Source organism: Eumetopias jubatus, unplaced genomic scaffold (genome assembly GCF_037043125.1).
Source record: "Eumetopias jubatus isolate StellerSeaLion01/CBP00866 unplaced genomic scaffold, mEumJub1_p1.0 scaffold_13, whole genome shotgun sequence".
Classification (NCBI taxonomy): domain Eukaryota; kingdom Metazoa; phylum Chordata; class Mammalia; order Carnivora; family Otariidae; genus Eumetopias; species Eumetopias jubatus.
This window is the reverse complement of record NW_028274819.1, coordinates 19,110,529-19,124,191: the sequence shown is the minus strand read 5'-3', so window position 1 is coordinate 19,124,191 and position 13,663 is coordinate 19,110,529. Positions and strand designations below refer to the sequence as shown.

At 41.1% G+C, this 13,663-nt stretch overlaps 1 protein-coding gene across 1 annotated transcript in view; it reads left to right on the top strand.

Moving 5' to 3' along the window:
* The window catches only part of TTC17 (tetratricopeptide repeat domain 17), a 114,777-nt gene extending 101,511 nt beyond the window's left edge, over window positions 1-13,266 (top strand). The window contains exons 23-25 of the mRNA XM_028111137.2: window positions 8,695-8,814; window positions 10,335-10,478; window positions 12,083-13,266. Of these exons, the coding sequence (XP_027966938.1) occupies window positions 8,695-8,814; window positions 10,335-10,478; window positions 12,083-12,214 (396 nt within the window). The 3' untranslated portion in view covers window positions 12,215-13,266. The remainder of the gene's footprint in view (window positions 1-8,694; window positions 8,815-10,334; window positions 10,479-12,082) is intronic.
* The last annotated feature ends 397 nt before the right edge of the window (window positions 13,267-13,663 follow it).

Sequence of the window (13,663 nt, the reverse complement as noted above, 5' to 3'; positions counted from 1 at the left end):
TGATAAAATTAGAATATTACAGTTTTGCTGCTCCTAGTTAATTTATGGCAGTGATCGTCACTCACTGCTAACTTCACAAATACACCTAGACACTGTGTGGGGTGCCGTTGGACGTTCACGTTACCACCTGTGAAGTGTTTTGCCACCCTCCCTCCTCGGTAAGTCAAATCTGAGGCCAGTCAAGCCTCTGACTACCAACTGATGGGAAATACAGGGGACAAAGGAGCATGTTAGATGGCTCCTGGGATGCCATCAGCAGAATCCAGTCAGAGGAAAATAACAGGATAAATAACCCCATTTCTTCTACAGAAATGTTAAAAAGTAGATGAAGATGAACCCTAGAAATCAAGAGACTTACAGAACACACTAACCAATGGCGACAATCGGACTTTATTTAGATTATGATTCAGATTACAAAAGCAGAACGAACTTACATAAGACAACCAGGGGAAACAGGACTATTGATATTAAAAGATAATTTTCAATATTTTAGGCAAGCTTTATTAATCTTATGTTTTAATCATGAGTTTTTATCTTTTAGAGGTACACGCTGGAAAACTTACTGATGAAATTATATGAAGTCTGGGATTTGCTTCAGATTAATATGGATGAGGGGTTAGAGGAAATCAGAAGTGACCATGAGTTGATAAGTGTTGACGCTGGGTGATGAGTGCATGGAAGTTCTTATACTATTGTCTTCTTTTGTGTATGTTTGAAATTTCTCATAAAATATTTTTTAAATGTTATCTCAAAGGTGAGCAAACAGCATATCAGAAATGAGGAAGTTAAAAAAACAAATTGATACATCTTAAACTAAAAATATATTTGTTTAGGGGCGCCTGGGTGGCTCAGTCTTTAAGCGCCTGCCATCGGCTCAGGTCATGATCCCAGGGTCCTGGGATTGAGCCCCGCATCGGGCTCCCTGCTCCGCGGGAAGCCTGCTTCTCCCTCTCCCACTCCCCCTGCTTGTGTTCCCTCTCTTGCTGTGTCTCTCTCTGTCAAATAAATAACATCTTTAAAAAAATAAAAATAAAAATATATTTGTTTAGGTTGAATACTCATTGGGTGAATTAGACGCAAATAACTAGTGAATTGAGAGCTTTGTGTATAAAAAATTACCTAAAATATTATAGAGACAAGATAAGTGAATCAACAGATTCAGGAAGCGTGCTGTATTCCAAGCTGGATAAATAAAAAGAATTCCATGCCTAGCTACATCATAGTAAAACAGCAAAGACAAAGGTATCTTAAAAGCATCTGTTTCATTCAGGGTACTGTCAGGAAAACAGAAACGACATTAGGTAATTCAGAAGAGCAAACTGAAGGTAAAGAATGGATTACATTGTTGTGGGAGGGCGAAAAAGAAAAAAAAGGGAACACCTGACTGGTAAGCTAGAGATACCAACTGCTGGGCCTGGCTCCCACCCCTAGGGATGAGAGAAACAGGCAGGCAGTGGGGTTTTCAAAATCTAAGCGTTCACAGGAGGAGTTCTGGCAAGTGGGAGTTCTGGCTTCTGAAGAGGGAGCCTAGCCTGGCTGCTGAAGGGATGCAGTGAGGCTGGGTCTGGGAGTGCAAGGTGCTGTTGCTCAGATGACACTGACAGGTGCAGCACACACACAGGAAGAAAAAAGCCCCTTCCCCCTCTTGCCTTCCAGTCTCCTAGTGTGCACATTTGCAGACCCCAACAAGAAGCCTGCTGGCAAAGGAGAACTATGGTTTGCAGAGTTCCAGCCACAGTACCACAGAGCAGATTATAGAATTTTGGATTTGCATCTGACCACTTAATAAAGACCACAACATGCATGCATGAATTTATTCATCCACAAATATGTAGCAAAGCCCTACTGTGTACCAAATACTTTTTAAGTGCTTGGGATAAGTCAGTGAAGAAAAATTTGGACAAAGATCTCTGCCCTTATGGAGACAGGACAGATTACAGAGGAATGATCGTTAAAATGACAGCCTGTTTCTCATAGCAACTATCTAAGCCAGATGATCGTTTTGAAAGCATACTGGGCCCCCCTAGAATTGTGTACCTTACAATGAGAGAAGAATAAAGACATTTAAAGATAACTGGAAAAAGTTTACTACCAAGAGTCCTACCTAAAGGAACTTCTCTATATGAAAGCCAAAGAATTGTCTGAGACAAAAGATTTGCTAAGCAGATAAAATGATACAGGCATGCAAACCCAAACAAACATGTCTGTAGAAAATGATAGTTTGTGGGATTTTTAAGAGAAATGGCTAAACTGAAATACTGTACCAAACAATATGCATTTGAGGGTGGGATGATCCGAGTTAAGATGTTCACAGGGCCTCTTAACATTTAGGAGGAAAGAATTAACACATTGCTTGGACTTTACGTTAAATATTGAGTAAAGATTTAAGTTTAACCATTAAAAAGAATGCACAGATGCCAAATTTTGAGGATAAAATAATGAAGGTACGAAGGGGAGGCTCAAAAGAAAAAAAAAAAACAAGAAGTGGCAAAAAGACAAAAGCGTTTAAGGATCAGACCAACAGCAACAAAAAATGATAACAAATAGAAGCCAAGAAGTGAACAATCTTTTTTTTTTTAAGATTTATTTATTTATTTGACAGAGAGAGACACAGCGAGAGAGGGAACACAAGCAGGGGGAGTGGGGGGGGGGAGCAGGCTCCCCGGATGCGGGGCTCGATCCCAGGACCCTGGGATCATGACCTGAGCCAAAGGCAGAGGTTTAACCGACTGAGCCCCCCAGGCGCCCCCAAGAAGTAAGCAATCTCAAAAACAATATGTAACAAGGGGCAGGGCAAGTTCAGTTTCTTTAATAAAAGTATTCAAATTATCTCTCTTCTTGAGTGAGTTTTGTTGTGTCTTTAAAGAAATTTGTCCACTTCATCTAAGTTGTTGAATTTATTAGCATAAAATTGTTCATAATATTGTTTTTTTTCATTGTGCTAACATCTGTAGGATGTGTAGTAACATATGCTGTCGTAATTCTGATGTTGGTACTTTGTATCTTTTCTCTTTTTTTTCCTGATCAGACTGACTAGAAATTTATCCATTTTATTGATCCTCTCCAACAACCAAGAACTCAAGGTTTTGGATCCGTTGATTTTTCCCTGTTGTTTTTATTTTCTCTTTCACTGATGTCTGCCCTTACCTTTACGATTTCCTCTCGTCTGCTTCTTAGGATTTAATTTGCTGGGGTTTTTTGTGTGTGTGTGTGTGTGTTTCTTTATGTGGAAGTTTAGGTTATTGATTTGATCCCTTGCTTTTCTAAGGTAGGTGTTTAGTGCTAAAAGTTCCCTCTAAATTATGTTTTAGCCGCATATCACAAATTTTGTCGTATTTTCATTCAGTTTTTTTTAATTTTATTTTATTATGTTAGTCACCATACATTTCATCATTAATTTTTGGTATTTTCATTCAGCTTAAAATAGGTTATAATTTTCCTTCTAACTTCTCCTTTGATCTCTAAGTTATTTAGAAGTATGTTATTTGGGTTTCCAACTATTGGGCATTTTCCAGATCTCTTTAATTGATTTCTAATTTAATTTCATTGCAGTAAATGAACATAGTTCGTGTGACTTAAATTCTTTTAAACTTATTCAGACTTGTTTTATGAGCCAGAAAATGATGTGTCTTGGTAAATGTTCCATGTACATCAGAAAAGAACACTACTACTGTTAGAGTATTCTAGAAATGTCACTTAGGTCAAGTTGTTTGATAATATTGTTCATGTCTTCTTTATCCTTACCCTTTTTTTGTGTATTCTATCTGTTATTGAGAAGCATATTGAAATCTACAGCTACAGTTCTGAATTTGTATAGATTTTATTTTCTATCAGTTTTTTATTCTTGCATTTTTAAGTTCTATTATTAGGTTCAGAAATCAATGAAACAAACCAAAGGTAGAATAGAGATCCACAATCCAGAAGTTGTTTCTTCGAAGCACTAGTCAGAATTAATCAAGAAAAAATAAAGCACAAATAACCAATACTGAGGAAAAAGGGAAGCAGAACTACAGCTAAAAAGATAAGAAAATGATACAGTTATGCCAATAAACTTGAAAACAATTTGTAAAGAAGACAAATTTCTAGAAAAATGTAATTACCCAAATTGATTTGGGTATCATAACTCAAATAAATTGAAGCAGTAGGTTAAAAAAAATCTTCTCACAAAGAATATAAGGTCTGTTTATTTTACATATGACTTCTATCAAACTTTTAAGAAATACACCATCTCAGTATAAACAGACTCTTCTGGACAGCGGAAAAGGAAACAACTTTCCGGTTAATTGCTTGAGACAAGACTAGTGTAACCTTGAAAACAAAACTAGACAAAGACATTATGAGAAAGAAAAATTATACTCTAAGCTCACTCACAAACATAGGTATCAAAACCATAAGCCAAGGGGCGCCTGGGTGGCTCAGTCCTTAAGCACCTGCCTTCGGTGATCTCCGGGGTCCTGGGATCAAGCCCCGTATCAGGCTCCTTGCTCCACGGGAAGCCTGCTTCTCCCTCTCCCACTCCCCCTGCTTGTGTTCCCTCTCTCGCTGTCTCTCTCTGTCAAATAAATAAAATCTTTAAAAAACAAAAAGCCAAATTTTAACAGACTAAATCCAACAGCATATATTTTTCTTTTACAGGATGCACCTTGATCAAGTTGGGTTTATCCCAGAAATACAAAAACGGTCTGACTTTAGGAAAACTCTGTATTTCATCAACCAAATTAAAGGCTTAAAATTATGAAGTTATTTCAGTAGATTGTATTTGATAAAATGTGATACCATTCATGATGTAAATTAATGCAAATTAAGAATAGACAGGACTTCCTTAATCTCATGAGAAGAATCAACAAAGTATTACAGCAAAGATTTTTTTTTTAAAGATTTTTTATTTATATGACAGACGGAACACAAGCAGGGGGAGTGGGAGAGGGAGAAGCAGCCTTCCCGCAGAGCAGGGAGCCTGATGCAGGGCTCAATCCCAGGACCCTGGGATCATGACCTGAGCCGAAGACGGACACTTAAATGACTGAGCCACCCAGGCACCCCACAGCAAAGATGATTCTTAATGGGGAAATACTTAAAATAATTCTTCAAAATCAGGAAAGAGAATGCCCACCATCACCACTTTTTTCCAAATTTGTACCAAAAGTCCTAGCAAGTACAGTAAATTAAAAAAAAAAAAATTATTGGTGTAAGTATTAGGAAGAAAAAAACCAAAATATTATTCAGAAATGTGATTATATAGCAAACCCAAAAGAATCTACAAATTTTTAGAAATAACATTTTTATCAAGATAGCTGCCTGTGAAGTCAATAAAAATAAGCTGCGTTTCTATACGGCAGCAAAAAGTATTTGAAAATACAATTTTCAAAGTGTATTTCCATCGCTACAGAAATATAAAGTTCCCAATAATAAATCTAACAAAAAATTTGTAAGCCCTGTCTGCACAAAGTGATACAACTTTATTGAAAGACATTTTAAAAGACCTAAATAGAGAGATATATAATGTTCATGGATAAGACAACACACATCGTAAACATGTCACTTTTACCTAATTTGATTTATAGAGTCAATGCTACTATAATCAAAATACAAGTTTGGTTTTTTTTATGGTACTTGAAAAGCAGACCTTTATATGGAAGGGTAAGGAATAGACATAACACTCTTGAAAAAAATAAGGTTGTGAGAATTGCCTTACTTTTATGAAAAATTATAAAACAAGGCATATGCTGTGTGCTCAAGAATAAACAGAAATAATGACGGGGTTGGGGGGTACTACATGGAAAGTCCTGAGGCGGACTCTGACATACATTCGACTGTGGAAGATCAGCTGGGAGAGGGGCGATTTTGCAGGAAGCTGTGCTGGGGCAATTGCTGAGCTCATTCATCCTCACCTCACAACTTAACACAAAAAAGGAATTCCATTTGAATTAAGGATTTGAGTATGAAAAACAAAGCCTTAAAAATTAGAATAAAATGTGGGAGATGATCTTTCTGGCCTTGGAATAGAAAATGATTTCTTAAGATACTAAAGCACTAACTAGAAAAGAAAATGTAAGTTCAACTACATTAAAGTTTAAACTTTTTTTAATTAAATGCATTTTTAAAATGAAAGATAAGCCAGAGTGAGAGAAAGTATGTGTAACACATTCAACCTACAAGGACTGATAGGCAGAACATATAAACAAATTGATGAGAAAGATAAATAATAAAATAGGTACATAAAAGATATTAACAGACACTTCACTGAAAGAAGATGTGTGTGGCCAATAAACTCAAGAAACAATTTCAGTCTCACTAATGATCAGGAAATGCAAACCAAGACCACAGTAAGATGCTGTTTTACCCCCACTGATAACACCAAGAATTAGGCTACAAAGCAAGAAGCACTTCTAAACATTGATGATGGGTTTGTAGATTGTTGCAGCACCTGTAAGGAACAAGTTAGCATTCTCTTGTTCTGTTGGACATTTGCATTTCTTGTGAACCAGCAATCCTACCCCTAGGTACCTACTCTAGACTGGAGAAACTGCACATTCATTTGCAACAGAAAACTTAAAAACAGGAGATAACTCAGAGCCTCCATCTACAGAAAATGGATAAATACAGTATAATATATTCACTTAATGGACATTTAATTGTGCAGCAAGGAAATTAGCTAAAGCTACACACAACATGGATGGATTTTAGAAATAGAGTATTCAGTAAAAACTTCAAGTCCCAGAAGACTCCTTATAGACCACTTTTATAATGCATGGGATTAAGTACACTGAGTATTGTTGAAGCAAATTGTGTGTGTGCGTGTGAGAGAGAGAGAGAGATGGAACAGTGTTTAAAAAAGCAATGGAGGGGCACCTGGGTGGCTCAGATGGTTAAGCATCTGCCTTCAGCTCAGGTCATGATCCCAGGGTCCTGGGATCGAGCCCCACGTCAGGCTCCTGGCTCAGTGGGGAGCCTGCTTCTCCCTCTCCCTCTGCCTCTCCCCCTGCTCATGCTCGCTCTCTCTCTCTCTATGTGTGTGTGTGTGTGTGTGTGTCTCAAATGAATAAATAAAAAGCTTTAAATAAAAAAAATTAAAAAGCAATGGAATAACAAACAGCATTTAGGATGGTGTGTGCCTCTGGAGAAAAGGCAAGAGGCTAGACACAGGTGGCTGGCTGCAGCTTCATTCTTCACTAGGGTGGCAGCTTCTGGGATATTCGTTACTTTATGTTTTGTAGCATAGGTGTATATTTTTATATAATCGTGTTATATGTATATATAATTATATAAACGTTCTTTTGTATGTGTGAAATATTGGCATTAAGGAAAGATAATTTGAGTTTTAAAAAAGAATCCTTTTGAGAAACCAGTCAAAAGGACCAAGTCACTAAGAAGGGGGAATAAGTCAGGCAGCCTCAGATTCCTTTGCAGCCACCAGGTAATGGAACAATGCCAACACATTATTCAAGGAAAGAAAGAATGAGCCAGCTGTCCTTCAGGTATGAAGGCTGCAGACAAAAAGTTTTGGACATGTCTGTTAGTTTGCTAGGGCTACCGTAACGATGCACCACAGACTGGGTACCTTAAACGGTAGAAGTTTGTTCTCTCACATTTCTGGAGGCCACAAGTCCGGGATCCAGGTGCTGACAGGGTGGGTTTCCTCTGAGACCTCCCTCCTTGGCTGCCAATGGCTAGCCTCTTGCTGCCTCTCCACAGGGTCATCCCTCTGCACACAGGACCCTGACGTATCTCTTCCTCTCCTGTAAATCCTTCATATAAATCCAGTCTTACTGGATTAAGCCCTCACACTGATGGCCTCGTTTTAATTTAATTACCTCCTTAAAGACCTTATCTCCAAATACAGTTACATTCTGAGGTATGAGAGGCTGAAATTTCAACATATGTGTCTTGGAGGAGCACGATTCAGCCCGTAACAATCTCCCAAGAATATTGTTCCCACCAACAGTATTGGACTGAACCTCAGCCAACCACGAGATGATTGGGGAAACCACACAAAAGTAATGTCATGATCAATGAATATATTTAACTGCAAAACCAACAGGAAAACAAATATGGGAAATAGGGTGATAGAACAGAATGTAAATACTACATGCCCTGACAATGAAGAATAATAAAATTACCAAAAAAATTAGATTGGAAGAAAGAAAGAAGGTAGAAAATAGGGTAAGTTTTCTGATTGCTTCATCTGTAATGGCTGGGAGTTAGAGACCATATCAAAGGGGGCAAATGAAATAGGAAACTCCAAAATTAGACCTATATTAAGTGCTGAAATTTTGTATATGGTAAAGGTACACTGGGGGAAGAGAGATGAATTATTTGTTACATTTCATTGGGACAACTTAGTAACCATCTAAGTTGAAGCCATATCTTTTACACCAAGTTAAATTTCAAATGGGTCAAATATTTAAATGTGAAAAATGAAACTATAAAAGTTCTGGGGGGAAAGCGTGGTAAAATTTCTTGATAACCTTGAAGTAAGCAAGACCTTGTCAGCTACAACTGAAAATCCAGAAGCCATCTAAATTAATCAGCTGAACTGTGGACATCAAAACCTACATCACACAAAAAACCATAGGTCCAAAGACATCAGAAAACTGAGGGAATGTATCTGTAATTCATGTCACAGGCAAGGGACTAACCTCTCTAATATATATATTTAAGAGACTTAAGCTTCAATTGACCGTTCCTTTGTAGAACCAGACATCCTGGGTCCTTTCCAGCATGGCAGCCCTCTACTGGAGAGTGAAAGGCCAAGGAAAGAAGGCCATCGACTGCCTCCGCCAGGCCCTCCACTATGCTCCACACCAGATGAAGGTGAGTGGGACTCAGAGGTGCAAATTTCTGGCTCTTGGTCCTTTCCATTGTTGGTTATGAGGTTTCACCTAGGCTTCCTCATGCCCAGCCAGTAAGAAAGTGGCAAAATGCTAGCATAGGCTGGAAGAAACTTCAGCCCCATTTATGCCTTCCCTGCCTCTGAAAATGGGAACAAGGGGGAAGGTCTTCAAGATTCCATCATTTAATGCCCCTTCCACCGTATGCAGAGCCACCCAACGTACAACAAATACACCGGCGTAGGCAGGCCGTCACCCCACAAGTCCTTCTGGGATTAGCTTACCCCCAGGGGCCTGGAGGCCTGTGACGCTTGTTTTATGTATACTGCTGACCTAAGCTTGTTTCCAGACACTGAAACCGATGCAGTTTCCATCTCTTCTTACATATTGGCCAGTTCCTCGTCTCTGACTTCACCTTTTCCACAAAAACAAAAAGCCCTGCTAACTCAGTGTCACATCAGTCTTTTCCAAAGATGCCAGTTATTGCTGTGATGACTGAGAACGTTCAGCTTTTTAACAGCGCAGTTGTATCCACACGTGCTGAGTTCTGCGTTCGCCTCCACATCTCAGACTTCCTGAAGACACGGCGCGTGTGTCCTTGGTTCGTAAGGGCAGCGTATGGAATGGTGTCCGGAGCTCTGCCTCTTGTGAGCTTTGTGACCTTAGGCAAGTTATATAATGACCTCATTCTACGAGTGTCCAGTAAGGACAAAGGGGGTTCCTTTTTCCCTAGGTCTTCTGTATTGCCTGTAGAACCCTGTACAGTGTGATACAGGTGGTACTTGCTTGGGTTGCTACTTGTTCAGCCCATCGTTCTGTGCTCTGTACTTCCAGCCATTGGATACTCTAGGTCAGGGGCCAGAAAACGTTTTCTGTAAAGGGCCACACAGTAAGAAATTTAGGCTGTGCGGGCCAGACAGCCTCTGTTGGAGCCACTCGGTTCTGCCATGTGGGCCTGAAACAGCCACAGAAATACGTAAAGGAACAGGAATGGTTACATTCCAAAAAAAAAAAACCTTACAAATAGAGGCAGCAGGCTAGATCCGGCCAGCAGGCCAGAGTTTGCTGGCCCCTGCTTCAAGCAGATGATGCCGTGGACCTTGCAGAAGACACTTTGACTCTCCGACAGCAAGACTCCCAAGTGTGGTCTGTGGACAGGTGTCGGGCCACAAACTGTTTCGTACGAGTCTGCAGCAAGTCAGGAACCTGCCCCAGCAGTACACCAGCAACTTCACTAAGCAGATTGTTTACTCAGTTGACTCTTGTGCTTTGTGTTTTGAGGCCAGACTTTCCTAATGAAAAAAGTAATGCATTGGTTTATGTCCCCATGCAGCCTGCTCATCTGTCACAGACCAGTGGCAAACAGAAGACCAGCAGGTTCAGCTGTATTACTCAGTCACTTACCAGGAAGAACTTACTGCATTATTAAGGATTGGAGCCACCAGGAATGAAAACTCAGAAATCAGTATCCTTTCCTTCTCACCATTCTCCTTCCTTTCCCAGGACGTGCCCCTGATCAGCCTGGCTAACATCCTGCACAACGCCAAGCTCTGGAACGACGCCGTCATAGTGGCTACCATGGCCGTAGAGATCGCGCCACACTTTGCTGTGAACCACTTCACGCTGGGCAACGTCTACGTGGCGATGGTGAGGTCGCTGGGGTGGGCAGGGCATGCCAGCTCCGCCGCTGTCCCTCCCCGGCACACCTTTGCTTTCAAACTCGCTTGATGGTGTCCGTGTCCTCCAGCTCCCTGTGCGTTTTGTGGCTCCGATTGCTAGCTCCACCAGAGGTCTATTTCATGGCTAAGGAGTTTGTGAATTAAAAAAAAAAAAAAAAAAAATGGGACAGGAAATTCATCTAAGTATTTGCAACTGTGTAGCTCCTCCTGGTGATTGTCACGCTAACAATAGAGTCAGATTTACCTACAATTTTCTGGAGACTTCACCTGTTCCAGAAAACCTTAGCTGACACTCCACGTGGGCTCTCTTGCTTTCAGGTGGGGCTAGGTACCTGTGTCACTGCATTCATGAGGCCCTGTACATGTCTCTCTTGCCATATTTTTGCCTTGTTTTATAATTTTTTAAGTATCTGTCTCTCCCCCTAGACAGTGCACTCCTTAGGGAAGAGATTCCTCTTCATCTTTCTCTTCCTAGCATGTCACAGCATCTGGCACATACTAGGTGCTCATCACGTGTTTCATGAATGGTGGCATGCCACTAGTTTCACAGGATACCATTTCCAGAGAAAATGGCAAAGCCATCATCCAGAACCCTCATTCTGGTCAGAAACAAGGACGGAGTTCAGAACTTAAATCCCCAGGGGCCCCCTGGAAGTTGTCATAGCTGAATTTAACATGAGAATCATGCCATGCATTTTCATCTAAAGCTTGGTGTCCCACATGGGGCGATTCCCAAGGTCCTTTCAATAAAGGTTAATAGAATGAGCAGCTTGTAGCTGTAAGTTTTATGTGTCATCCTTGACTTGAAAGGCAGCGAGTATAATTTGGCCAGGTAGGTATTGCTGAATGTGCAGATTTCCTTCTCTGCTTCTTAAAATCGAAGCATCTGTTTTTGTCCCCAGTGAATGTGAAATTTGCTACTATGAATGAGGAATTCTGCCTCTCATTTGCCTAGAAGAAGTCATTTAACCATTTGGTTTGGACTCTTCTTTGAGACTATTGGTCTAAGTAAAAGATTAATACCTTCAATATGACAACAGTCATTTCCAGATGATGTTCATGTCTTTAAATGCTACAGAGACCAAAAAACTGTTTCAAAATTTACAGCACTTAACAGATACTTAACTTCCATATTTCTAGCTATAGTAGAAAATTCAGGCAGATGCCTAAGGAGCATTTGCCAGGCCCAGTTCTAGAGGTTTCTGTGAGGATTAAATGGAGGGTTTTCATAAAGCACCCGGCACAGTGTCTGGCACACGGCCGGTACTCAGCAGTGTTGGTCCTCACTGTTACCTCCAGGATTACTCCCACTGTTGGGTCAGACCTTTGTAAAGTCCATCTCCCCTTCCCCTCTGGCTCTTGGGCTCTGCCTTCCTTTTCTTTGTGATATTGTACCTTGGGGGTGGTGGTCCCTTCCAGACCTCAGAGTTTTCCTCAGAGATGTGGGTCCCTTGAGAAAACACGGCAGGATTGCTCCTAGCACAGAGGTGCTTCTCGAGGAAGAAGAAGTCACAGTACATACTTAGCCAGGTGGTGGTATCCCTCTCACATCTGTCCCTTTGCCCCTCACAGGAGGAGTTTGAGAAGGCCCTGGTGTGGTATGAGTCGACGCTGAAGCTGCAGCCTGAGTTCGTTCCGGCCAAGAACCGAATCCAGACCATCCAGTGTCACTTAATGCTAAAGAAGGGACGGCGCTCTCCTTAGTGCACCCTCCTCTCTCTCTCTCTCTCTCTCTCTTTCTCTCTCATTTCTTGCTCTTCTCATGCTCTTAAAAAAAAAGCATAAGAAAAGAAACCAATCATTGTCAGTATCTACTTTTAATGATGTGTGTGAAAATAACTGAGTAAGACTTACAGCAGGACTTTTACGTATGTGGGAATCAGTTTGTCTTTGTTTTTAAGTCCCCCCTTCGCCCAGCCAACCTCAGAAACACAAATGTCTCAAAAGGAAAATGCAGCGGAAAGATACCGTGTAAATACTGAGCCAAGACGTTTCTGGAGCTGTTCTCTGTCTCCAAAACCTCGATGCCTTTAGGGCTTTTCTCGGTGGTCCAGCCGTCCTCCGCCTCCTCCTTGTTGGCGGAGGATGAAACCGCGTCGCACATTCTCCGCTTCCTGTCGCAGCCTCTGTTGTCAGTGGAAACGCAGAAGCCCATCTGGTGCCAGTGAGGAGCAACGTCGTGCGCTCTCGCCGTTAGATCCATATGCCGTCCCCCGTCGCGTCCGGTCCATGCTGCTATGTCACAAACCCTCGGAGGTAGTTTGCAGGGGAGCAAGGGGAAATGAGTTTTAAAAACAAAATATTTACAACCACAAAAACTCTTAGGATCACCTGACCTTTGTAATGTTATTTATGTTGGGGAGGGAGGGGGGCGCCGAGAAGGGGAAAGCAGCAGTGTACAACCTCTATATCATTTGTACTTTAATTACAAATCACAAGGAAACCAATAAGTTGAAATCCTATATAACAGGTTTATATATATAGAATATATATATTTGAAGCCCTCTACAGACTGAGTCTATGTTTTACTAATTCTTTGTTCATTGTGTTACCCATCTTGGAATAAGGTGTGAGTGTCAGCTCCCTCTCTCTGAGGCCTTCAAACGTAGCTCCTCGGGAGAGAGCGATGCGCCAAGGTTGAGTGTTTCCATGCAATGCTTTCACCTCTGGTCCCAGGAGAATCAGAAACTCCAGACATTTTGGAATCTTCAAGGGCACATACTGAGAACAAAAATAAAAGTTGTTTATGAGCAAAATAGGTCTGGAGTGTGTTTTTTCTTTAAAACCAGGCTAACGTGGACAGTTCAGAAGCCAGCAATAACTCTGGATCTGATCCTCTCAAGTCCTGGGTCATCTTCATCTTCCTTTCTTTCCACAATGGCAAGGTGAGGGGAGAAACAATCCATCACTAGACTTTATGGTTGATGAACTTACTAGCATGGTACGTTTGACTGGGAAAGATGCACCATCAGCAAGTGTTGAGAGTTGGGTATATAATTGACCTTCCCGGAAAGGAAGAATCATCTAAGTCACAAAGTCACATCCCCTCAGGTAAGCGCTGATCCTGAGGTTCATCTAGGTAAGCTTCATGGAGAGCCTTGGTGAGAATCCTGCAGGGACGGGCACACACCACACAGCCAGCAAATGTTAGCT